This window comes from Paramormyrops kingsleyae, unplaced genomic scaffold (assembly GCF_048594095.1).
Source record: "Paramormyrops kingsleyae isolate MSU_618 unplaced genomic scaffold, PKINGS_0.4 ups39, whole genome shotgun sequence".
NCBI classification, from domain to species: Eukaryota; Metazoa; Chordata; class Actinopteri; order Osteoglossiformes; family Mormyridae; genus Paramormyrops; species Paramormyrops kingsleyae.
Window position 1 is genome coordinate 362,029 of NW_027325977.1, and position 27,230 is coordinate 389,258.

The 27,230-nt window shown below is 42.5% G+C and overlaps 1 protein-coding gene and 1 pseudogene across 1 annotated transcript; one reads left to right on the top strand and one right to left on the bottom strand.

Annotated features, from left to right (window-relative positions):
• LOC140586333 (E3 ubiquitin/ISG15 ligase TRIM25-like) overlaps nucleotides 1-27,230 on the top strand; it is a 189,788-nt pseudogene that overhangs the window by 51,288 nt on the left and 111,270 nt on the right.
• On the bottom strand, nucleotides 16,912-24,491 carry LOC140586320 (NLR family CARD domain-containing protein 3-like). Its single transcript, XM_072708120.1, has 6 exons — nucleotides 24,305-24,491; nucleotides 22,426-24,145; nucleotides 21,304-21,477; nucleotides 20,997-21,164; nucleotides 20,840-20,886; nucleotides 16,912-17,781 (listed from the first exon to the last, which is right to left on the bottom strand). The coding sequence occupies exons 1-6, from the start codon at nucleotides 24,489-24,491 to the stop codon at nucleotides 17,246-17,248; spliced, it is 2,832 nt and encodes a 943-aa protein (XP_072564221.1). The 3' UTR covers nucleotides 16,912-17,245.

Here is a 27,230-nt window from a genome sequence, read left to right on the forward strand (position 1 = left end):
CCTCCGGCCACTACCCGTTGCCCATCTGGGGTCCTTCGGGGGCCCCTTGTTCCTCCTCCCTTTCCCTTTCTGCCTCCTGTCTCTGCTCCTCCGCCCTCTGTCTCTCCTCTGTTCCCTCCTCGTCCCTTTGTCCCTCCTGTCTCTGCTCCTCGTCCCCCTCTGGTTCCTTCATTCACTCCTGGCCCTTTTGTTCCGCCTGTCGGTGTTCCCTCTGTGTCTCCCTTCTCTGTCTGCCTTTCTGCCTTTCCTGTTCTTTGTCAGGTTCTGTCTTGGTTCCTGTCCTTGTCCTTGTTCTGTGTCTCTGTCCTGTTTCCGGTGTCTCGTTGATGTGTTTTGCTTTTGTCTTCCAGGTCCTGTTCCCCGGTCTCGTCTCGTCCGTCGACTCCTCTCGGGCGCACCCGGTGTGCGCGCCTTTGGGGGGGAGGTTATGTCACGCCCAGCCACGCCCACCTCGTTACCTCGTGTTCATCCCTGATTGTTCTCACCTGTTGCCTGTTCCGTTTGCCTAGTCTTTTGTATTTAGTCCGAGTCTCAGTCAGTCTTCCCCAGATCCGTCATTGTATTGTCATGTTCGATGTTTGTGCCAGTCTGCCCCGGAATAAACTCCTTGTACGTATTCCCGGCTCCACTCGCCTGCTTCCCGGATCGCTTGCCCCGCAAATCGTGACACACACACACACACACACACACACACACACACATATATATATATATATATATATATATATATATATATATATATATATATATATATATATATATATATATAAAAACACACACACACATACAGTATGTATGTCTGGGGTTTCCAAAAAGTATATAGCATCCACTCAAATATATGTAATATACTCTCAAATATAAGTTATTTTATTATAATTATTTTATTATTTTAATCTTACCTTGCAATACAGAATCGTATCCGTGTTTCTTGACAAAATGGAGTGTCCAGAATTAAAATAATTTAACTTTCATTTACAAACAGTAAATGCTGTGTATCAAATGCAGAAGCGGTCTAAGCAGAAATGGACACGGACTCAGTGGCCCGGCATAGGATTTTTGGGGATATTATCCATGCGACTTAATAACAAGTAACAATAAGAGAAAGGGGACAAGCTCCCGCCGCCACCTAATTCTGTCATGACGCATATTTTGCGTTAAACTTGTACATATAAAACGCAGTTCTGCAGTGACACTTAAATCAATAACAGGGATCGACATTCTAAAATGCTTAATGTGAAAAAGCTTATTGTGGTTTAATGTACCAAAACAGCGACCAATAATCACCAAATTTCTCTCCTACATATCTGGTCATAAAGATTTTCACTTTTTCCTTGCAGCCACTTCAGATTAATATTTCATTAGTGACATTCCTAATAGTCATATTTATGTATACATACACACAAATACACATACACACACACATACACACAAATACACACACACACACACACATACACACACATATACAGGAATATTACAACAATTGTCATAGTTATATTTTTAACATTCATCCAACAGCCACTTTCAAGGTTCACCTCTCAACAGTCAATTTAAAGACTATATTGAATTTCTATTTTATTAGCAGACCACCATCACAGCCTTTATAATGTATTTTGCAAATAAATACTTTTGTAATTTTTTGTACTTATCAACTGATTACAACACTACAACATATATAAGAAACCTTCGCAAAAACAAACTTACATACAGTACAATTATATACAATAAAGCAACAAAGTCACTGCCCATTTTTTTCATTAATAAAATTGTAGTTTTACCTGGCTCAATGGGGAAGCTATTGAGGGCCCATCACAGGCTACATACGTCAAGCTAAAGTGTTGGACTCTGTTCTGTGTTTGCCCACATTTAATTATCAGACGGCTGCACTTTCAAACTTTGCCCCTGTTTTACAGGTTTGTGCAGCTCAGAAGGCTTTAAATTTTGATATGCGGGGTGTGACAGTAAGAGTGATCCACAGTACAGAGGACATCTTGTGTCATGTGTAGGCAGTGGTTTCACCTCAAGTGCACAAAGTCATCTGATCGTTTAATTGTTGCTTGTACCGACTACCACAAATGTGTAATGTGTTCAAGTGGAATCAGTAAATGTGGCATTTTGACTGGGAATGAACACTTTGCAGCACAATATGGGTTGAGAAATCTTCAGGTCATTCACAGTCCTTATTCAATATTCAATTCAATTTATTTGTATAGAATATTCTCACAATATTACATCGTCTCAAAGCGCTTTACAGCATCCCCACCCAAAGCCCCCAGTGTGCAAGCCAGAGGTGACAGTGGCAAGGAAAAACTCCCTAGAAGGAAGAAACCTTGGGAGGAACCAGACTCAGAGGGGGAGCCCATCCTCCAGGGGGCAGCAGAGGAAGCCCTAACCCTAACCAGACTCAGAGGGGGAGCCCATCCTCCAGGGGGCAGCAGAGGAAGCCCTAACCCTAACCAGACTCAGAGGGGGAGCCCATCCTCCAGGGGCTGGCAGGGAGGGTCAAAGTCCCAGTTCACATATTCCCAGTCTTAACATTTGAGACACAAAGCAGGGAGCAGAGAGGTGATGACAGGCAAGTGGTGGAGCTGCTTCAGATGCCAGGAAGAACAGTGGTACAGCTGCAGGGCATACAGGGAAGGCGTCACAGGCAGAAGGACGTACAGGGAAGGCGTCACGGGCAGAAGGGCGTACAGGGAAGGCATGACGGGCAGAAGGGCACTTAAATCACACCAGGTCCCGCTACCGATCGTCTGTCCAGAGTTCGACTCGCTCCGTCTTTCCGTTCCGCCCCCACCATCTCTCGCACACGTCCCCATATACTTTAACCAATAAATCAATGAAATACTCACACGTGCAAATCACAAATTTCACACAAACCACATCAAAATCAAAAGCACACGCGATTCAATATAAATAGCCTAACACACCCCAATCAAAGAGAAAAAAAATAAAACATCCCTCCCCTTCTCCCTCACATTGCCTGACATAGATCTATTAGTTTATGTTGTGGTTTCTCGGGTTGGGGGATGGGTGTTGATACTGGAGTGCAAAATTAACACCGATGGAAGATGGACAAGAAAAGGTCAAAGCCATCAGGTGTTGAGTTTAGAAAAAAGAGAAAAGAAGATGAGGAGAAGGAGAAGGTAAGCAGATGTGTGATTGGATAATGGCAGGTATTATGCATGACATGAGGCAGAGACAGGAGGCAGAAAGGGAAATGTACATGTATTGACCTGAATCAATGTAACATTAATTAGTAGGATAATGTAGGATAATGATTAGTAGGGGTAGGGAAAACTCCTGTTTACGTTTGTTAGCCACTTGGCTATGATCGTAAACAGTAGACAGACAGTAGAGCATAATAATATAATGGGGTGGTTTCCCGGACCAAGATTAAATTAAGACAGGAGTAGGCCTTAATCTAGAATAGTTAATCATGTTTTAAAAAATGGCTTTCTGAAACACAGATTAAGTACAGATTACTAACACCTGAACTATGGAGTCCTCAACTAAAATACACTCGATTAATTTAATGCCACCTGTGCAAATCAGGATTAGCTGGATTGAGGTTGCCTATAAAACATGGAATGAACCAAGAAAAGGCTAAAATTGTATGCAACTGAGAAGCAAATGGCAATGGAAGTTGAAAAGAGAGTACGATCAAAGAGCTTTTCTGAACATGAGAAAAGTCTTTTAAAGCAAATAGTTTTGAGACATCCTGTTATCGAAGATAAACTACACACATCAGCTGTTGAATCAAAGAAAAGGAATGCCTGGACATCTATTTGTAATGAATTTAATGCAAATGAACACACATCTACAAGAACAATACAACAACTTCAGGTAAGAATCATTAGTTTTATTATGGCTTTTTAAAATCACTGTTGTATTTATAATAGTTATTTAATACAGGTGTTGTGGAAAAATATCAAAATAAACCTCAAAAAAACTGTTGCTGAAGCTCGAAGAGAGAGGTTTAAGACTGGAGGAGGACCTGCAAATAAAGACTGTGATGTGTTGGATGAGTTACTGACAGGAATACTGGAGAATCAGCAACCTTTGGAGAACATACCAGATGATGACCATCTGGACAGTTCAGATGATGGATCACATGCACCTATATTAAGTATTTGAATTTGATTTTGGCTTTTGTTTCTCTCCTCTCAAACTTGTATTTGCTTCTGTCATATGATGTGAAACATTTTCCCATTTAATCTGTATTTATTTGACCATATATGAACTGTTCATGTTTCAAGGAGAAGGTCAAAACAGAACTGAGGAATTGGAAAGCAGCTTACCCTCCACATCCTCAGAAGCAAGGGTGGCAATGTCTGCCAGTACTGGTAACCAGAAGAAAAGACTCACTGTTCATGAAAAGTTGGCTAATGATTTTCATGAACATAAATTGAAGTATCTTAAGGAGGAGCATGAAATGAAGATGAAGATACTACAAGTAGAACTGGAGATAAAGATGAAGGAGAGAGAAATGCAACAGGCTCAAATGTCACATCGGTACATAAATCTGTGAAATAAATATTGTTTTATTAAGAAAAGATGGATGTTGTGGTGGTTTCAGTAACATACCAGACCAAAAAGTTGTACACTTTTATCAAATATTTGGTTTTATTACATGTATCAGATCTGAACAGAGGGTTGAAAGTTAAATAATGTAAACAGATCTATTTAAAGTGGCACAATGCAAAAGCATCCCTGTATGCAAGTCCTTCTCTGTGGTTTGTTGTAAATGGTGGCACATCTGGATTGTCATCCTCTTCTATTGGGGGATCTGGGCATCCCTGCTTCTTTAGGTAGTTGTGAAGAACAGCTGTTGCAATGATGACAGTGCAGCATCTACTTGGTTTGAATCTGAGTGTTTTCCTAAGGCACTGAAAACGACTCTTCCAAACACCAAACATGCGCTCGACTAAACCCCTTGTGCGCATATGAGCCTGGTTGTAGCGCAGTTGTTCAGCTGTTGTTGGGTGCAAGTATGGCGTAAACAAGAAATCCTTCTGAGCATACCCACTGTCACCAAGCAAAATTCCATTATGATCTCTTCTTTCAAATTCAGTATACAGAGATGAGTTGAGGAAAATTCGGGAATCATGAGTTGCACCTTTCCACCGTGCAACAATGTTTGAAAACTAACTGGGGAGTGCATACACCTTGGACATTTATGGAAAACCAGTTCTTTCGGTTCCTGTATTCCTCAGCATCTGGAGTAGAGGGACGCTTAATGGGAATATGGGTTCCATCTATGCAACCTATGACTCCTGGGAAATTTCCATATTCATAGAATAGTACCTTGTAGTTAGCCTGGGTTCTAGCATCAGGGAAGTTTATGTAATGTGGTTTTAATTCACAAATGGCCCTGCACACTCTGTGAATGACTTTACATACTGTTGGTTCACTGACACCACATAAATCCCCAGTTTCTCGATGAAAGGTGCCACATGCCAAGAACCTTAAAGTTATGAGCACCTGGAGACAAACTGGAATAGGCTGTCCTCTTTGGGTCACAGATGAAAGCCTGGGTTCTAAGAGTGAAATTATCTCCACTGCATTTACTTTATGCATGCAGAAATGATCTCGAAAACTTATTTCATCAAAACGTTGCAATGGGCCACTTCTGTCTGCAAGAACTTGCCTGGCTGGTGGAAAGCGCTGATCATCATTGACATAGTCCAAGTAATCCATGTGTCCTCCAAATGAAATTAATCTGAAGTTAAGCCTGCCTCCTGGTAGGTTTAATTTAAGCCTCAATTTAGTCCTGAAGTTGCTCTAGTCCAGTGTTTCTTAAACTTTTTCTGTCATTGCCCACTTTGGAGGTATGGAAGGGTTGTAAGCCCCACCTGTCCCAAATCGTCCCCAACAAAATTGTAATAAACTGGGCTTTAAGTTTAACTGTTCAAATTTATTGAAATAACATTACATTTTAAAACCGTAACTTCATATAACAGCATTAAAATCTTTCACACATGGAACCTAAATAAAACATCTAATAAAAGTACAAATAAATGCAGTGATCTTGTCTGCTAGGTGAGGTAGGTGCTTGTCTTTGCCTTGAAGCTGAAGATTTAATTCGTTTAGCTTTCCAAATACATCGCTAAGATAGGCCAGTTTCATTAGAAATTGTTCATCCCTGAACTACGGTGTAATGAACCACATGAGCCACATGAGCTCACCGCGCCCCCTAGCGTGGTGGAGCACTTCCGGTTTGGGATTGTCTACTTGCTGCGCGTTTTCATTTTGTTTCTGCTTTTTCTTTTGCGTGTGTTTTTTTAATTTGCTGCGCGTTTTCATTTTGTTTCTGCTTTTTCTTTTGCGTGTGTTTTTTTAATTTGCTGCGCGTTTTCATTTTGTTTCTGCTTTTTCTTTTGCGTGTGTTTTTTTAATTTGCTGCGCGTTTTCATTTTGTTTCTGCTTTTTCTTTTGCGTGTGTTTTTTTTAATTTGCAGCGCATTTTCATTTTGTTTCTGCTTTTTCTTTTGCGTGTGTTTTTTTAATTTGCTGCGCATTTTCATTTTGTTTCTGCTTTTTCTTTTGCGTGTGTTTTTTTTAATTTGCAGCGCATTTTCATTTTGTTTCTGCTTTTTCTTTTGCGTGTGTTTTTTTTAATTTGCAGCGCATTTTCATTTTGTTTCTGCTTTTTCTTTTGCGTGTGTTTTTTTTTAATTTGCAGCGCATTTTCATTTTGTTTCTGCTTTTTCTTTTGCGTGTGTTTTTTTTAATTTGCAGCGCATTTTCATTTTGTTTCTGCTTTTTCTTTTGTGTGTGTTTTGTCTCTAGGGGCCACCGTACTGAACTTGCCTGAAATGTCATACACACGTTCCGCTTCCAAGAAAGCCAGAATCTCCGCTCTAAGCTCAAAAACTCGCGACAACACTTTGCCGCGGGACAGCCACCTTGCATCGCTGTGAAATAACACGGCTGTATGATCAGCTCCCATCTCCTCACAAAGTGCGGAGAACAGTCGCGCTTTCAGCCTTATACCTGCAACTGTGTACCGCCTCTCCACATTTAATTATTCCGCTTCAATTACTCCGACGTAAAATCACTGTCGTAAAGTACTGTGGTTCCACGTGACATTTTCAATGCCATTCGTTCGCTGATGTTGTTTTAATTTAGGATTACGTTTAAATGTGTCTTTGTTTTGTTTTGGGTGTATGGTAATTAAATAAATGAATTAATAGATTTAATAACACATATGAAAAAAAAAATGAATAAACAAAAAAGTCCCCCTGTATTTCGCGCCCCACTTGTCACGTCTCTGTTCCCCACCAGAGGGGCGCGCCCCACACTTTAAGAAACACTGCTCTAGTCTTCCTCCAGGAAATTAGCCTATTAAATTCTGGACTAGACTAAGTCTTAGACTTTTAAAAACCATGACAGAGAAAGCACATTTCTGTTAGTCTGATTTAAATGGCCATTTTAGTCTAGGACTAGGCTTAATCTTGGTCCGGGAAACCACCCCAATATGTTTCAATAAAATGCTTGTTATACATATAATTCTGAATATTTGATAAATTGGGGAAAATTATGTTTTAATTATGAAAATGATGCATGCATATATCAGAGTTTTATATTGGGTTTCTATTCAGGGGCACTTCTGAAATATTTTGGGGCCCCCTCTGCCCAAGATGAGGAGCCGTCCACCTCCTCAGCCACATATGTGTCTCCACAAATGTTTGATCCCGAGGACGAAGACCCAATTGCGGCCACTTCAGGTGTGATTGTGTGTAGCCTAAGTGTGTGTGTGTGTGTTGAATAGTATTTTGCAAAGACTGTTCCGCCACTATGAATGCTGTGTATTCCAAATAACTTGTGTATACTAATGCAAATGTATGCTGATGCCTGGAGCTGAACCCCCTGAGGATGAGCCCCTGCCTATGGACCCTGCAAGCTGGCCTTCAGATATCACTGACAGCATTCGAATACAGCTGGTTTGCAAAGGACCAAATAAGGCAGCACCTGACTGTTTTCCCTAGAAATGAGGGTGATGGAAGAAGTTGTCACCACCAGGATTTTAAGAAAACACTAGTTAGCGGTGAAAAGATGCCTAGAAGCTGGCTAGTATATTCTGAGAAAAACAGCCTTTTTTGTATTTACTGCAAGCTGTTTTCTAAGAGACACATCAATTTAACAAGTTCTGGACTGACAGATTGGAAGCAAGCCAGTCCTCTTCTCACCTCACATGACAATAGTCCTGAACACCATAACTGCATGGAAAGAACTGGTAGTGGGGATTTTAAAAGGTGAAACAATTGACAAGCAAGAGATGGCACTTCTGCAGGCTGAGAAAATAAGATGGAGAGCGGTGCTGACTCGTCTCACTGCTATCATTCAGTCTCTCGCAATCAGAAATTTTGCACTAAAGGGACACACAGAAACATTGTTTTCTCCATCAAATGGCAATTTCCTAAAAGAAGTTGAACTCATGGCAAGGTTTGATCCCATAATGCAAGAGCACATTAACTGTGTCCAGAAAGGCACTTGCAGTCACACCAGCTATCTCGGTCACCATCTACAAAACTAACTCATTGATTTGTTGAGTAGCAAGATCACTTCAACGATGGCTGATGATATCAAGCTGGCAAAGTTTTTCTCCATAATTCTAGATTTCACTCCAGATATTAGCCACACTGAACAGCTGTCAGATTCAAATTGTGTCATTACAAAATAAGCCTCATATTAAGGAGTTTTTAATGGTTTTTTTGGAAGCTGACGAATCCACATTGAAACATTTCGCATCCATGATTTTAAACAGGCTGAAAGAGCTGAAAATTCCCTTTGAGGACTGCAGAGGTCAGTCATATATGACAATGGGGCCAACATGAGGGGAATAAACCAGGGTGTCCAAGCCGGGACTGAATCCCAGAGCTCTCTTTGTTTCCTGTGGAGCTCATACACTGAATATGGTTGTGACTGATGCTGCAAAGGGATCTATTGATGCCACAAGTTACTTTGGGATTTTGCAAAAACTTTACCATTTGTTTTCAGCCTCCACTCAGAAGATGGGCCATCCTGAGAAAACATGCTAACATCACACTGAAGATGTGGTCTGAAACAAGGTGGGTGTGACGGCCAAACACCAGGCCACACTTAAGTAAAGTGTGTAAATGCACACGCACCTTCATTTATCCTTTTATTTTAACACACTAATTTGCAATAACTTAATTGGTTTAAATGCATTTGTTCTATTTGTAAGCACGCACATTTAGTTTACTGATGTATTTTTGTCGATTCATTTATATCTTGCTGTGACTAACTCTTGTTTCTTTTACCGGCTTATTTACCTGCTGTGATCCCTGGGAGTAGCCCGACAAAAGATGGCGGCCAGGGCTCAGAGCAGTTAAATGCCTGAAGATAATTGGACTGCACCACCAGTTCCTGCTGGAGAGGGGGAAATTTGTGTTCTTCTTTAGTTTAACTAGCGTTTGTTATTTCACTAGATATTTGTAATTAAAGTTTAGTCATTTTGATTTCTTCTTTAATGTTTAGTTTATCAACAAACTGGACTGCGGTGTCGTGTCTTATAGTTAGTGTTATATTGTGTTTAGTTACCCCTATTGTTTCTATTGGTCTGATCAGCCATTATATATATACCCTTGTGTGTCATTTCTGGGGGGGTCAGTTATGTTTGTTTGTGCAGCCAGTTTGTTCACATTTTTGCCTGAGTTCAGTTTTGTTACTTTGACCTCTTTTATGAGCTCAGCATTTAATATTTGTTAAATTAAGTTTGGGTTTTAATAAAAACCCTATTTTTTTCTCATTGTTCCTGTGACTCCTCCTGCTTTTTACACTCGGCCCCTCACATGTGACATGGATACACCTGCTGTCAAGTGTCCTAACACGCTGACACGGGTGTTACATAAGGAAGCTTCAGGGCGCATGGGATCAGGGGCATTAATGAGATTGTTAATAACAGAACAAAGAGATCCAGTGTTGTTTGGATTTTTCCTTACAATGCTTGACAGGTTTTCAGTCATCTCAGCTTTAACAGTACTTTGATAATAGTGCCAGCTTTCTTTCAAGATATATAGAGACACTTGCAACCTGTCTTTCCTCCACTTGCGCTCTGCCTTCCTATAATTTCATTGAGCAGCTTGAGTAATATTGTTCAGCCACGGCTTCAATTTTGGCTTAGAAGGAAGGACTTTAAGAGGATCAATGACATCCAAAATATCCTGGCAAGTGGAGTTGTCACGTATCGCAGGCACAGAGCGGGAAGATCATAGAAGGCACTTGATTCACACATGTTCAGCCAGGTTTCTGTGTGAAATAATACATCCAGGCTGTTTGACTGAAAAAACGTCATTAAATACAAAATTCATATTTGTTATCGATCTCGCATTGACCAGTGCCATTTTTGTCGAGGCCACATTGTTTCCCGTCTCTGGAGCCTGACTTATGCTCTGGAGATGATGGGGGTTTGCTCCTCCTGTCCAGAAGTATGGTGAGCAGAATCGTGGAACCAAGGTCGACTCCGGCGGACACCAGACCACACGGCAGTGAACAGCCAGTCCGTGTTTCTTGGTATCGTGAAAAAGGTGAAAAACCACGGATTTAATGCCAGGAGAGATTTCAGTTTCAGTTTTACCACAGATTCACTCCGTCTCCCTCGACATCTAAGCCTCCTTCTCCGAGGCGGTGAAGTCTGAATGCGGCGTAGATGATTGGGTACTCCTAGTAAAACAGAGGAAGGTCACCGTGTCTGATGTTAATGTTTATAATCCGGCATTTTGTAGCAGAACAAATATCAAATAGAGCTTGGCGATCATATACCAGTAAGGAGCAAACATTTCCAGCAAAAAGCAACAAAAAACAAAAAAACACCAACATGAGCTAATCATGGAAGACGGCCGGCCACACACACTGGCACCATCTTAGGAATGAGATGTCTTATCTTGTCTAAAATGGGAGAAAATTTGCCATTCACTTCATGCTGAAGGAGTGGACTGAGTTGCTGTGTCAGTAGGTGAATGACAGATGCTCATGTTCATCCACTCATCCACCAGTTCAGTGTGTGTGGGGGGGGGGGGGGACCTGTACCTGAAATCAGACATGTAGAGGGTGAAGAGGAAGGGTGATAGGACAGTTCCCTGCGGTGCTCCCGTGCTGCTCAGGATGCTATCAGAGCAGCAGCTCTTCAGCCACAGCTGCTGTGGTCGATTGGTTAGATCCGTAATCCAAGCTACCAGTGGGGCATCCACCTGCATGTCTGTGAGCTTATTCCCCAGCAGTGATGGTCTGATTGTGTTAAAAGCACAGGAGAAGTCAAAAAACACGACCCTCACAGTGTTCCCAACAATGTCCAAATGAGAATAAGCCTGGTCCAGCAGGTAGATGCCCAGCTAACAAAGTTATGTTCTGAGAACGTTTTCCAAACGTTCTGTTTTTCGGTTGTGGGAACGTGATTTGAAATGTTCTTGAAACGTGGAAATGTCCAGTTTGCTTAACATTGCTGGAACGTTATCTTAAGGTTAGCATAACGTTCCTGCAACATTCTTTCCACCTCAATTTCATTATTATTACAATGTTCAAAGAACGTTGATTTGTAACGTTCCAATTGATGGCGTCCTCCACGCCGATACGGGGCCGGTAAGCAAACTGTAGGGGGTCCAGCCAAGACTCCACCAGCAGGCGCAGATGTTTCAGGAGAAGCATCTCCAGCACTTTCATGATGTGTGAAGTCAGAGCCACTGGCCTGCAGTCACTGAGGGTCAAAGGATGGGTCTTTTTGGGGACAGGATCCAGACAGGATGTCTTTCAGAGTGACGGGACCCTCTGCAGTCTCAGACTCATGTTGAAGATCAGATGTAAAACTCCACACAGCTGGGCAGCACAGCACCTGAGGGCCCTGGGCCTGATGCCATCAGGACCAGCAGCTTTACTGGGATGGAGTCAGTTCCCTTCTGATGTCATCTGAGAGGGACAGAGAGAGACAGGCTGTGGGGGCAGGAGAGGGGGGAGGGGAATGGAGAAGGTGAGAAGAGCTGAGTATGGGGGGAGAAGACGTAGGGGAATCAAACCTATCAAAGTGCAGATTTAGGTTGTTTGCACATTCCACGTCTCCATCCATCCCAGCACCTCCCTTTTGTTTCAGGCCAGTAACGGCCCCCATTCCATTCCTCACCACCCTGGAGCTGTTTTCTTGCAGTTTACACTCCAGCTTCCTCCTGTAGGAATCTTTCCCCTCTGCAATCTTCGATTTCAGCTCCCTCTGTACCAGTCTCAGCACCTCTTTGTCACCGTTTCTGAAAGCTCTCTTCTTCTTGTTGAGTGTGGCTTTGATGTCTTTGGTTACCCAGGGTTTATTGTTGGGGAAGCAACGAACAGTTTTTTCGGGAATAACAGTGTCCACACAGAAGTTAATGTATTCTGTGATGCAGTCTGTCAGATTGTCCATATTGTCCCCATGGGAACTGCAGAGAACATCCCAGTCTGTTGACTCAAGGCATCTTTGCAGAGTCTCCTCAGTCTCCCTTTCCGTCCCGTGACAGTTTTCACGGCTGCAGGTAGCCTTTGGACAGCAGGTTAGTAAATGGGCCGGAGTGGACAATGCTGTGGTCAGCCCTGCCCAGGGGAGGGAGAGAGATGGGGCTGTATGCCTCAGTAGCACTGGCATAGAGCAGGTCCAGTGTTTTACTGTCTCTGGTTTTGCAATCAACATATTGCTTGGATGTGGGTAGAAGAGTGGAGAGGTTTGTGTGATTGAAGTCTCCTGTGACGGCCATAAACGCATTCGGACTGTGGGTCAGGAGGTGCGCGGTCGCAGAGCTGATGACGTCATACGCCTGCGCCGCGTTAGCCTCGGGTGCGATGTAAACAATGATGATAACGACGATGGAAAACTCTCTGGGCAGATAATATGGCCGGAGACCGACTGCTAACAGTGTAACTGCACAGACCTGCATGTTACACCTGATGCCACAAGACAGCTTCAAATCCCATCAGCTTTTTGCTGTAAATCTGCTTCATCTGGGGAAAAAGCAAACAAAAGACTAACAAAAGTCTAAATGGACATAGAGATTAATTCTCAGTATAACTGCTCTCTCCTACCAGTCTGCCATCTACAAATTTTCTCTTTTCATCCATTCAAGGTTGTGGGAGACTGGAGCCTCTTGTAGAAGATGCCCAGGATGGGGTGACGACCCATAGCAGGGCACAATCACACTCACACTCACACCTACAGACAGTCTGGCGACTCCAAATCACCCATTTTCAGCTGTGGAGGGAAACTGGAGAACCTTGAGGAAACCCCACAACAACATGGGAAGAACATGCAAACTCCACACTCACTGGGCCAGAGTAGAGACTCGAACCCCAGTCCCAGAGGTACGAGGAAACAGTGCTGACCACTGCGACAACACGACCCCCCTAATTTCTCTGTACGATATCAAATTGTAGTATTATTTCTGGTTTGGGTATAAAAACAATATCAGTAACTTTTATGCTCATTAAAGCTAAATAAATGTTCGCTGTGGGTACAGTTTGTTTAATGTACTATTTTGTTCATAAACTGCAGATCCAGTGTTTCCCCAGTCTGCTCTTCTCAGTCTGTTCTCAGTCCAAAACCACACCTACTGCAGCCTGAGAAGCAGGAAGCTCCTCCCACTCTCACAAAAAAAACTGAGCAAAACCGAAATTAATCTATTCAGTGTTTTTTAGAAAAGGTACTGAGGGTGTAGGTTGTACACAGAAGTATAAATCAGCCTTTAGTCTGGATGGCCAGTAGGCAGAGCAGGCTGAGGCATTTAAATACCTGGGCACAGTTATGGAGCCTCCATGTGATTCCCCCAACATGCTGACCTTGTGTTTAAAATGGCCCAACAGCTCCTGCACCTTCCACAGAGGCTCATGAGTTTTAATGTTAGTAAGAGAGATTTAACTTTTATTGAATCTGTTCTCACCTTAATATCATATGCTGGTAAATCTCTCTTACAGTCAAACCTACGTCAATCTTTCTCTGGTTGTTAATCAGGCCAGATAACAGGGTCAGCTCAGCCTTCACTGCTGGAGTCGTTCTCGGTCAGTCTCTAGGAAAGCCTGCCTTTGATTGGCAGAACTGTGTCAGACAGAGACATGACAAGCCATCATATTATTCAATGAACTGGAATAAATGGCAGCACAGCGCCCTCTGCAGTCTGCCATAGAGCAAGTCAGTATGAACAGCCGTCCAGGCTTCTCTCCCTGTGAACTTTAGACACGTAGATGTGTGCAGGTCTGGACTGGGAGCTTCCAGTGTGCAGGGTTAGCAAACGATTTCTGAATGTTCACTAAAGAAATATCAGTCATCCTTGTGAACCTTGTTTAGTTTAGAGTGATTTATCTATGACTTTGTGTTTCTGTCACTTTCGCCCCTTTCAGACATGCACTGCCACCCAAACATTTCTTGACATTCCCCAGAGGGGCTGTACATGTGAACACAAATGTTCGTATCAGTCATACTGGACGTTAAAAGGAGTTTACCCTGCTAGCTCCTTAGTATAAAGTCGGGGTAATTTCTGATTGACCCCCATGTGTGAATGGAGCAGGAAATTGTCCAGTGTAGGATCACACACACATATGACAGGGCTGAGATTCCAGGCTGCCTGAGACAAGGCCTAGCCTGGTATGAGAGGTACTCGTTGGCCAAGGCACAAAAGGGGGGTCAGTGACCCCACACACACACACACACACACACAGATGACAAGGGAGACCAGCATTCCAGTTTTTATGGCACAAAGATTTAGGGACCTTTGGACGGCAGAATGGACCTCAAGGATAGGGGTCCCTCAACTTGGCACGCAGCCCCCCCCCCCCTTTCCATCCTGCCTTACAAACCACAGACTCACCCAACACCCTGAAGAAAGTTCCCTTTTAAGTTTGGCCTGTATATACCCTGTATACAGTATGTGTTTACTTATTACTGCTAGTCTCAGTATCCATATAGGTTACAGTATGTTTGTTTGTGTCCTTAGACAGTCTTAGTGTTTTGTCTGCCACCCTTATAACCGTGTTTCACAGAGTATCACCTATTTTACCATTATAAAATATGGATAAATATATATGTATAGCTACCCCTGCATACATGCTCTCATGGTTTCCCAGAGGAATCGTGAAAGTTAAATAATGTAACCAGGTATCTCAGTGGGTCTCCTAACTATCAGAGGTTTTTTCAGTCTTTGCTTAACAACCCCCCCTTTTTACATTCCTCTGTTGGCCCTTATCTAATCTTTGTCATCTGACCTTTTTGACTCACGGGGATTCCGCAATTGAGTTTGAAGGAATGAACCATTCAGCATAACAATTAGTTGATAAACATCATTAAATAATAATTAATTAAAATTTAATTAACTTCCCTACACATTGGTGGAGACATTAAAATTTACTTGAGCTAATTTTTCCTACACCAGAGAATTTACAGTGAGTGTGAGTGTTGATGATATTTCTATCATGCGACAGGCACAGTAATGGAAGAATACAAACATTACAGAGGGTGAAGAACAAGGGTCATTTTCACACGCGGGGCCCCCCAGCCTGCCGCTGCCTGAGGAGCTGGGGGTCGTCGCCCCCCCTGCAACCTGCTGCCCAGGATGGCAATCCTCTCCTGCATCCTCGTTTCTCCACCTTGCGATGCTCAGGGAGAATCACCAGCTTCCCCTGTTTTCCCTCCTTTTTCTGAGCCAGGGGAGTTTGTTCTTTGATATCTACTAAATGGCGTCATCCTCGCTCTGCTCAAAGTGCTCCATGCGGATTGGACTCTTATGCGAACATGACTGTGGCCATTTTGAACGCACTTCAAAACAAACGGGATTCATACTAAACTACTGTGTTTTATTATTCCAAGCAAAGTTAATGAATGAATCGACTATGCGAATTAAATTGACTTTGAAATAAATTAAAACATTCCAAAAACAGTCACGCAAAGTGAAATAAAGTGGCCTAAAAATTGTCTGACCACACTCACCCCTTCTGACATTTACCCCCCCAAAGTGAAATCTGCCCCCACTCTCAGACTAGACACAGCCCCTCCCTAAACTTAAAGACCAGAATAAACATATTCACAATTCATTATTAATATCATGTTGGATATTTATTTTTACTTATTATTTCTTGGAGGATGACAAGAAATATCTTTGCAGGGTCAGTGAAAAGTTTGGAAACAAAACAAATTATTATTTAGATGCTTATTGTAGCAGTGATGTAACTGATATCATTTTGCAAGAGGCCAATAGCTCATCACCAGAGGAAGAAGAGGGATGTCAGAGTAAGAATCCACCTTTCCATTGCGTTCAGGGGTATATCTGTATTGCTGCAATGCCACTGTGAGTGTTTTGTGGGATACATTGCATCTGATAATCTTATTCCTAAATTCTTAACTCCAGCGTCTCGCGTGCTGCGACAGACGTGAAACCCGTAGTTACCTCAGGAAGGCAGGACGTGAGGTTCAGCCGTCTGAAGTTAAACCGTATATTTAATGACAAATTAAAATGTCTTACGCTTTGTTTTTAATTACTTGTGTAATTATTTACTTACGTAGTAAGGACTAAGTTCGGCTTTTAATGAGTCTTTTCCCGAGTTTTAACGTGGTGAGAGAGAGATGCGGTTTGCTAATTAGCTTGTCGGTTGTCAGGTGTAGCAGTTCACAGGTTTAGTTAGGAATTTTTTATTGTTGCTTGTTGTATTTTGATAATTTAATCTAATGTATGTTACTGATGTGATTTATGACTTTTGTTTTTAACTTTGTTTTTGCTTTCGCTGTTATGTCTCCCGTCTCCTTTTACATGGTTATTATATATGCTGATTTAATCTAATGCTGTTAGTTATGTTCAATTACAGTAAAGTGTATTTATTTAATTGTATTATATTATTTATGTTACTCAGTTACCTCACGCTCTGAGTGGAGCTGAACTAGAACATTAATAGGATACAATATGAAGCCTTTATTGTCAGTGTACAGGCAGCAAATACAATATACAGACAGAAATATATAAAATGTAAATATACAGGGGAGTGGAAAAGCCCCCCCACTCAACATGATTACATTTCATTACATTTTAATCAGACAGAATCATTTTGCCTGTTTGTTCAGTTTGCTGAACCCAGTCACTTATTTTGTCTAACATACGTCACACTTCAGACAGAGTAAAAAGGGTTATACTGGTTAAAAAGCAGAGATTTTACCTTTTTGCCATGGAGAAGCAGCGACATGTGACACTCTGATAAGGTAAGAATGATTCCTCCAGCACACAGTGAGCTATCCCAGCATGCACAGGGACACGGGGGAGTTTGTATAATAAACCCCAAACCCTGGACAGAGGGGTTCAGTGAATGAGGAGGTGAAGCTGTACAGGAGGGTCAGTCCATCAGAGGAGACTCTGTAGAAGGACAGAGTATCAGCCGCCCAGTCCAGATACACTCCTACTCTGCAGGAGCCTGAGGGCTTTATGGGTATGACAGTCTGTTTCTTATTGTGCCAGACAGAGAATCTGTCAGGAGAGCAGCACAGACTCCATGACTTGTCATTGTATCCAAGCCCACAGTCAGCACTGTCTCCTTTCCTCCTGATTCCTTTATAAGTCACTGCTATCAGGGCTCCTTTTCCACTCCACTCAGCCTCCCAGTAACAGCGACCAGTCAGACTCTCTCTGCACAGAACTTGAGGCCAGTAGTCAAATCTCTCTGGATGATCAGGATATGGCTGCTCTGCCCCCCATGTCACCTTCCTGTTCCCCTCTGACAGAGACAGGAGTCTGTTTGCTGTGTTGGGGTCCAGCGTCAGCTGGCAGGAGTCTGTAGACAAGAGGAAGAGCGATTAATCCCATCACGAAGCCCAGCATCTCCATCATTATCACTGTCACACCTCACACACTCACTAACACAGAACTCACTCCAATACACACATTTTATTCCCAATATACTCATGTAGCCGCCCGAGTCTGCGGCGCTCCGGCTGCCCCCTGCGCTGTGAGACACGCCGCGCTGAGAGACTCACTGGGGACCGAACTGCACTTTAGCCTGCGCTCTATTATTTTCTATGATACATAAAATATAAAAACGAAGCAGGAATTCAAGTATGTGAAATACCTCAGGAAATGTCGGACGCCCGCGCGACGCCGGCGGGAAGACGGGGCGAAATGATGATGATGATGATGAAAACCCTTTATTGCTGTTGCAATACACCATGTCACTAGTCACAAGTACCAGCGAAAAAACTGGCCATCAACCCGACCATACATATACAAACATCACATTATAGGGGGTAGACAGGTCAGGAAGACGGGGGATATAGGAAGAACAGAGAAAACAGAATTACATGAGGAGAGAGGAGGAGAATAAAAAAAAACAGACCCCAGACTGTACTCCAGTAGGGAGTACAATGTAGATGCAGGAACAGAAAAAAAACACCTCAGCAACATAAGCACATAGTCACTACACCTTAAGTCGTACACTAAAGTCGAGACTTGCAACAGGGGAGGGGAATGGGGAGGTGGAGGTAGTCCAGCATAGACAAACAGCCGTCCGGTCCTGCAGCCAAACGGCGCTGTACTAAGACCCGCTCGTTCACGCTGGGGGTATGAAGCGGCGAAGGCGTGGGATGGGGGTAGGGTGTCCTTGTGGTTGGGGGAGAGGAATGCAAGAGAGTCTCACTGCTTTGTTCTTCAGGGGGAGTTGTTGAGCTCAGCAGCGGCCTTGGCCAAGGCCCGTGCTGATTAGGGGGGAGCCAAAAGCAGATAGAATGGGGTTGTTTGGGTTTTCAGGCGAGAAACTGTAATTTCGCAGCTCCTCTAATGTTCATGCTGGTCTCCGCCATCCAAACCTTTGCAGAGCTGTGAGCCTCTCCGTGATGTTATCAAATCTGCGGTCCATAGTCACGGTGATGTTATTAAATCTGCGGTCGTTAGACACAGTGATGTTATCCAGTTTGCGATCTATAGCCATAGTCTGGGCGCCAACAGCTCTGCCAACTCCGTCAGTCATCCCGGCCAGCCTAGTGGGGCTTTGAGCAGCTGTCACCGTTTTCTTCAATTTCCGATAAGTCAGGGCAATGCCTAATCCAATCAGCATCAGACCTGTAATCATGGTTCCGAATAGGTAAATGTCTTCGATGTCCTCCACGGAAAGAGCTGCCAGACACACGACCCTCCACTTCTCCCATCCGTCCATCGTGTAGCCAGCTGCGTATGTTCCTGCAGGACAGTCAGGTTCCCCTGAACCTGGGCTTCTCGTCGAGAAGATGGTGTCAATTGCGTGGAGAGACCAGTTGATCAAATCCATAATTTCCTCAGTTTTGAAGAGCAGGGCTGAGAGAGTCTCTCAAGTATAGACAGTAAGACAGTAGACTAGACGAGACGAGAGGAGCAAAGCAGGGAAGATAAGGGGAGGGAGAGGGAGAGAAGTGCGTCCGCCTCCGCTGAGAGCAAAAAATAAATAAAAAAATGCTGCGCGTGCTAAATTAATAGCCTTAATTACAGGTAAATAAAATTACAAACAGCATTAATCAAACGTGTTAAACCTGAAATTGTACCACAAAGAGTACCACTAGAAGTTAATTTGTCTTTACTTCAAAATAAGAACTTCCTTCAAACCACTTCGGACACATACCCCCCTCCAGCAGCGTGCAGCGCCGACTAGTGATGTGTCGGTCGCGAACGACCCGCTCAAAAGATCCGGATCCTGACCAAGAGACATTTTTATAAAAAAAAACATCTCCGCGGCTCAGCGCTCCATGCTGCTCTGACTGTGACTGAAGTTTGTGTTAATGGCGTGTGAGCCGCGTGACCAATCACGTGATGAGTCGGAAAAGGGGGGGGGGGCAGGGTGCTGACGGTGTACAGGTACAGAGCACGAGGGAGGGAGAGGAGGAGAGAAAGAGGGAATGTGGTGCGCGAATAATAGGCAAGATGAGTGATAGTTGGAAACGAAGCGGCATTTGGATGCATTTTAATAGCTATGATAACTCAAAGGCACAATGCACAGTTTGCAAGATGAAGCTGTCATTTCGATCAGGATCCACAAACAACCTTCACAGGCACTTAGGAACTGCGCATCCAACAGTTCAGATGGAAGGAAAAAGACAGGCTTGCGTGCTGCTACTGCCAGAAGCCGGATCAGCCCGTCTAAGCTGAGGCACTTAGCCTTTCTGCTCCAAAGGAAATGTTACACTGTTACAAAGGTGATAGATAGTTGTTGAAGTGGATAGATACTAAAACTGTTGGACGTTGGTGTTTTGCATGTTGTAATTCATTTTTAATTTTTTTTATTATGATTTGTTATTTATGTTATTTTACTGTTATTAATATATCAAAGACAAAAACAGATTTTCCACTTATATAATGTTCACTACACGTGTAGTAGTGTTTGAAGTTTTTACATTTAACCTTTTTATACCAAACATAATGTAAAAATATGGTATGGTATGTAGGAAATCATAAGGTTTAGTACACATATCAATCATGAGTCATAACAGCGCTGAATCTGGCTGAGGCAGAAGTAAAAAAATGAAGAGCCGTTTGGGAGCCAGAAGAGCCGGCTCTTCTTGGTGAGCTGAGCCAAATGATCCGACTCACTAAAAAGAGCCAAAATTCCCATCACTAGCGCAGACTGAGGAGACGTTCAGTGTCACAGCCAGTTTGGGGAGATTACGGGTGCTGTCTTAGGACAATCTTAACAAATCTCAAAACAGTACTACTACAGAAGTCCCCAGACTCCCATTATTATTTAAGAAAATAGTCATTTTTAAACCCAAAAAAGAAAAGAAGAAGAAAAAAACACATCACAATAATTATGTGAATGCTGTCATGAAGTAGTATTAATGGTATTAAGCATAAAAACATATAAACAAACTTACATTTCTGGATCCCTGGTCTGGTCCTGCACTCTCCACTGTGATCCACACTATAGCAGAAGCAGAATGACATAGTACTGCTGTATCCATTTATTTAATTGTTGTGTTTTCTCCACATACATGAGTCTATAGCAGGAGCAGACACACATTCTGTACTAACTTCAGTTTCTCCAGTTTACAGCTGGGATCCTCCAGTAGAGCAGAGAGCAGCTTCACTCCTGAGTCTCCTTGGTGATTGTAGCTCAGCTCTCTCAGATGTGAGGGGTTTGACCTCAGAGCTGAAGCCAGGGAAGAACAGCCTTCTTCTGTGACTCTACAGAATGGCAGCCTGCAGAGAGACAGATAATATCTCTCCAGTAAATAAAAACACCTCACCACTATGAGTATTACTTTTAACTAAATGTGACGACTTCAATAAAGATTTCAGTAATTACACATTACTGTGTGGAATACCCAGTAATATTGACCTCAGTATCTCCAATGTACAGTGTGAATCCCCCAGTCCAGCAGAGAGCAGCTTCACCCCTGAATCCTGCAGGTCATTGTCACTCAGGTTCAGCTCTTTCAGCTGAGAGCAGTTTGATCTGAGAGCTGAAGCCAACACTTCACAGCATGTCTCTGTGAGTCTACAGCTGTCCAGCCTGGAAAAGTAAACGTGTTAAGATATAAATACATACACGACACACACAGGTATATCAAATAAAAAATCAAAATAAACATTTTTAAGTACAATAAGACGTGCAGCATATAGCTGAAATATCAGATATTTTGTTGTTTCCTTGTTCTAGTCAGAAACACAAATAGTTTTTACTTGACACTCCCCAGCCGAGACGAACCTGCTTTTTAATGACCTTACAGGGTGAGTTACCCTGAGACTCTGTAATATATGCATAAGTATTTTTATAAAGCTCTGAGCAGCGCTGGGGCTCAGTGATCAGCAGTACAGCTGACCCAGGGGATCTAGGGTTTTGGGTTCAGTTCCTGCCTCGGATGTGTGTAAGTGTACATGTTTATGTGGGATTCGAATGTCAAGAAGAGCTTAAGTTATTTTAATTATGTATTTTTATATGACTTTTGAATTGCTGACATCATGACTGAAATCCTTATTTTCTGTTTTCTGTACCTGAGAACCTGTTAAATTTCCAAAACACTAATTAGACAAATCAATCCTGTCAGATAGGGATGAAATAATGAAACTTTATTCGTCCCCCTGGTAAAATACTGCTGTTGCCTCTCTGATCTTGCTCCCTCTGACACACACATACAGGTCAGAGCTCAGGGTTGGCCAGCATCCAGCCCCCTGAAGCTGGGGGGTAAGGGCCTTGCTTAAGGGTCCAAAACCAGCATCACTCTGCCGGCCAGATATTTAAACCGGTGACCTTCTGACCACAGACACAGAGTCCAAACCCACTGAACCACACGCCACAGCAAGAATGTTAAAAAATATACAAATCCTGCAGTATCCAGAATGAAAAACAATTTCTGGGCGTCCATATAAATACACCCTAATTGTTCTGATAAGATATAAAAGCAGTATCATGAATAACATCTGTACTTCTTTAGCAACAGACGTATGTAAGATCACTTACAGAGCTGTCCTAGATTTCTTGATCACAGGCAGCAGCCTCTGAAGACCATCATCTGATCTGATATATTTCTTCAGATCAAACACATCCAGCTCCTTATATGACATCAGTAACACAAAGGCCAGAGCTGACCACTGTGCAGGTGAGAGGTCTGCTGCTGAAAGGCTTCCTGAACTCAGGTATCTTTGTACTTCCTCTATTAGAGAATTGTCACCCAGTTCATTCAGACAGTGGAACAGGTTGATGGTCCGTTCTGCAGATAAATTCTCCTCTATTTTCTCCTTGATGTACTGGGCTGTTTCCTTAATGTTATGTGAGCTGGGTCTTGTCTCTCCCAGTAGTTTTTGTAACAGATTCTTACTGGAGTCTGTTGAGAGGCCAAGGAGGAAGCGGAGGTAGAGGTCCAAGTGTCCATTCTTGCTCTTTAATGCCTGATCCACTGCAGTCTTCAGCAGGTCAGCTGATGAGTTTGACAGAAACACATATAAAGCAGCAAGATACTCCTGGATGCTCAGATGCACAAAGCAGTACACCTTCTCCTGATACAATCCATATTCCTCCTTAAAGACTTCTGTGCACACTCCAGAGTAAACTGAAGCTTCAGTGACATCAATGTTATTCCCTATCAGATCTTGCTCATAAAATATGAGATTGCCTTTCTCAAGGTTGTCAAATGCCAGTTTACCAAGTTTCAAAAGGAATTCCTTGCTGTATTCCTTAAGCTTGGTTTCATAGTTTTTCTTATACTTGTCATTTTTTAAATTTGCCTGAAAGATCAGGAAGTGTGTGTACATTTCAGTCAGAGTCCTTGGAATTTCTCCCTTGTCAGTCTCACTAAGAAACCTTTCAAGGACAGTGGCTGAAATCCAGCAGAACACAGGTATGTGGCACATGATGAAGAGGCTCCTTGATGATTTCACATGTGTGATAATCCTGCTGGCCAGACTCTGATCACTAAATCTCTTCCTGAAATACTCCTCCTTCTGGGCATCACTGAACCCTCGTATCTCTGTCACCTGGTGGACACACTCAGGAGGTATCTGATTGGCTGCTGCTGGCCGGGAGGTTATCCAAAGGAGAGCGGATGGAAGCAGATTCCCCTTGATGAGGTTAGTCAACAGTACATCCAGTGATGTTTTCTTTGTTACATCAAACCAGCTCTCATTCTTCTGAAAATCTAGAGGAAGGCGACATTCATCCAGACCATCAAAGATCAACAAAACTTTGTACCTACACAGCTCAGTGGATTTAAGTGATTTCAGTTCTGGGACAAAGTGGTGAAGCAGACCAATCAGACTGTATTCATCCTTAATCAAATTCAGGTCCCGGAAAGGAAGAGCAAATATGAAGTGAATGTCCTGGTTTGCTTTTCCTTCTGCCCAGTCAAGAATAACTTTCTGCACAGAGACTGTTTTCCCAATACCTGCCACCCCTTTAGTGAGTACAGTTCTGATAGGTGCCACACGCCCATGTAAGGGTTTAAATATATCATTGCACTTGACTGTAGTATCTTCTGTTACCCTTTTCTTCGATGCTGTTTCAATCTGTCTCACTTCATGTTCATCACTGACTCCTCCAGTTCCCCCTTCAGTTATGTAGAGTTCTGTGTAAATCTCTTTGAGAAGTGTTGGCTGTCCTTCCTTAGCTTTCCCTTCAAATACACACTCAAATTTCTGCTTCAGCTTATATTTGATTCTGCTTTGACACTGTGACAGAAGATGCCCTGAAATGAATTGAGAGCTTTTCAGAAAACATTTTTACTCATTTAAGCCAAATTAAATCAAATTAAATAAATGATAAACTGAAATCTAAAACACATTTTTTCATAAAACACTTTTTTTGCGGCAAATCAAACACACACTGAATGAGGTACAGCTCTTACTCTTCTCCAGCATGTCAGCGAGATCATTTTGCTCCATGGTCCTCAGGATGTACAGTGTGATCTTCAGAGCTCCCTCTCTACCACAGGTCTTCTGCATCTGACCATCACTGTCCAGGTCATTGTCCTCCTCCAGCTGAGGCTCAGAGCATTCTGGGTCATTCTGATCCAGGTACCTTTTGAATTTCATCAGCTCATCCTTCAGAAACTTTTGAGCTTTTTTCTCCAGTAACTGAAATGAACAGTTACACTTTAATTATTATTATTACTATCTTTTTTATCACTTCATTTGTGAGTTATGCTGCGTTTCATTTCAACTTGTAACTTGGAAATCCGGAGTTCCTAGTGTGAAATTTCAACTGGAAAACCTGAAGTCGGAATTCCAACTCGTGAAGTCGGAGGAATCTACACAATCTCGACCTCAGAATTCAATATGGCTGCACCCTTTATCAACAGAAGTTAAAGCTGTAGTTTTACAGTGTTTATAAGCAGTTCTGTATTATTTGTTGCTCATTAAATTGGTTGTACACACCACTTTCTGTGGACGTGTTGCTATGGTGTTTTCATGTGCAAAACACCACGTAATGTGTTATCAACTGACATTGCTAATAGTGGCTAACAATTAACCTGGCTAGTTCTGGGGCCTGTTTCAGAAAGAGGGATTTCTTGCTTAGCCGAACAACTAATAAAGAATAATGAAATAATAATAAAAGATTTAATGTAGTCTGGGCTAAACATAAGTGAATGAAGATGAAGGCCATTTAAACTGGGACACATTAAATACAAGGAGTTATCTGGCTAAGCAAGAAACCCTGCTGTTTGAACCAGGTCCCTGGTTTTGCTAAATGGCTTTCTGACTTGCTGTACTGAAACGAGGTTAACTTGGGTGTGACGTCATTTCCAGCTCCGACTTCCGACCTCCGAGGTAAATGGAACGCAGCATTAGTTGTAAGTATCATCTCGTTGACAGGATAAACTACTTATTGTACATCTGTAGAAGATATATGTCAATTTAGATAAAGTTTAAGAAAATATACTTCAGTAATAAATGCACACCTTGAAGATGGATGATAAGTCTGCTTTTTGTGGATGTGAATTACATCTATTCACTTGGTCCCTGTGAATAAAACACAAGTATCCAATCATTATATTTATATTTAAATAGATGTAACTGCCATCCACATTCTGAGCTTATTTCATTAGGGCGGCTTCCTGACATCAGCTTGCTTATGACTGAATTGGAGAAGCAGTGACATCTAGTGGCAGCACAGAGAGACAGCAGGTAGCAGCCAGGAGAGACGGTTTGGCATGTAGCTCCCAGTCACTCAATGACATTCACTGGTTACTTCTTGTAAACTGTGACATGATTTCAAACAGATTTCAACTTAATTCCCATAACTATCCAGGGGTGGAATTTTTTTGGGGGGAACAACACTGATGTCGATTTTTTTTTTAGCTAAAAAAAAAACACATAGATCAAATGTTCACATCAAAACATTTATATAATTATTTTGATTACAATAAAATGTATAACAATACACCAATATACAAATTTTGTATGATATCGCCCCCCCCCCAACAGCACTCCAGTTTCTCTTTTGGCTCCAAAAGCAGCTGGCTTAACCCCAAAGGGATTTGTTCTGTCCCTTGTTTCCAGGGTTAACACTAGACTGCCTGTAATACTCAGGGGCTTCCTGTCTCTAGCTGGGCTGCACCTCAGGTACCCAGCAGGCCCAGGCTCTGGTGTGACCTCTGGCAGCTCCGTAGGATCTTGTCCAGTGTGAGAGAAAAACTGACTAGAGGGATATTTTGTAATCAGCTTTGAAACTTTATCTTTGTGCAACTAATGCAAAAGTACCTGAGTGTTAGGCAGCTGACAGCCAAGAATGTAAGCTTAAGAGAATTATGAGTTAACCTTAGTGTAGCAATATGTGCTTGAACTTTGTGCTCATTAGATTGAACAGAAATGCAGGTTAAGAGCGTGTTTATCAGACAGAGCAGGAAAATCACAAAAGGCTACAGTGAGTGGGGGCTGCTTGCAGGTGGCCAGACCCATAAATTACAGGCTGTATAAAGTACATATGAAATGCTGATTACAAAATATCCCTCTAGTCAATTTTTCTCTCACAAATGTTTTCCCTGGTCCCAGGTTCATAGCTCCTTAGTTCTGTGTTTGTTAATTGTTAGTTAATTCCCCCTGTGTCCTGTTTCCAGGGTCTGCTCTGATTGGTTGATTGTGTTGAGTACTCACACCCGCCTTTTGTTAGTCCCCATGATCTGTGTATTTTACTGCCTGCCTGTGGTCAGTTCCCTCACTTGGTCATTGTATCACATGCTGTTGATCCTGTGCTTTGTTCCTGTGTGTATTGGATTCCTGTGTGTATTGGATTCCTGTGTGTATTGGATTCCTGTGTGTATTGGATTCCTGTGTAGTTATTTCCCCCTTAGTTCTGCTCCCTGGGTTTCTGCTCTTTACTAGTGTCCCCTGTGTTTTGTTGTTATGGCCTTTTGACCCCTCGTGGTTCCCTTATTTTCTGCTCTGTGTTTTGTTATAAATAAACCCCTGTCATCTTGGAGCTGCACTGTGGATCGTCATCCTTTCCTTGTCTGCACCATCCCCCGATCCCATATCAACTAGCTAATTAGTAACAGGCACTGTTCCATTAAACATGTTCAAACTGAAGCCTCAGTCTGAACAGAGCTAATGAGCCCATGAGAATCTATTTATTATCAAAGCAGAAACATCCGTCCCAGAAGAAGACAATCTATTGTCCAGTCATGCTTAATCAATATAGAGCAGTAGCTTTTTTCCAGCTGCATGCTGAGGATTGACATTTAAAATGCACTTTTCAATCTACCTTCTAATTCCAGCTCTGAAGAAGTCAGTCTTTACAGTAATCCTCAGACTTTAACCTCAGACGTGATTTAT

Excerpts from the sequence above, each read along its gene's own strand:
- LOC140586320 (XM_072708120.1), bottom strand. The coding sequence starts at position 24,491 with ATGAAATTCAAAAGGTACCTGGATCAGAATGACCCAGAATGCTCTGAG. Across the intron at positions 24,146-24,304 it reads CGCTGACATGCTGGAGAAGA|GGCATCTTCTGTCACAGTGT; the intron begins GTAAGAGCTGTA and ends AATTCATTTCAG. Across the intron at positions 20,887-20,996 it reads TGTAAACTGGAGAAACTGAA|TGTGGATCACAGTGGAGAGT; the intron begins GTTAGTACAGAA and ends CTTCTGCTATAG.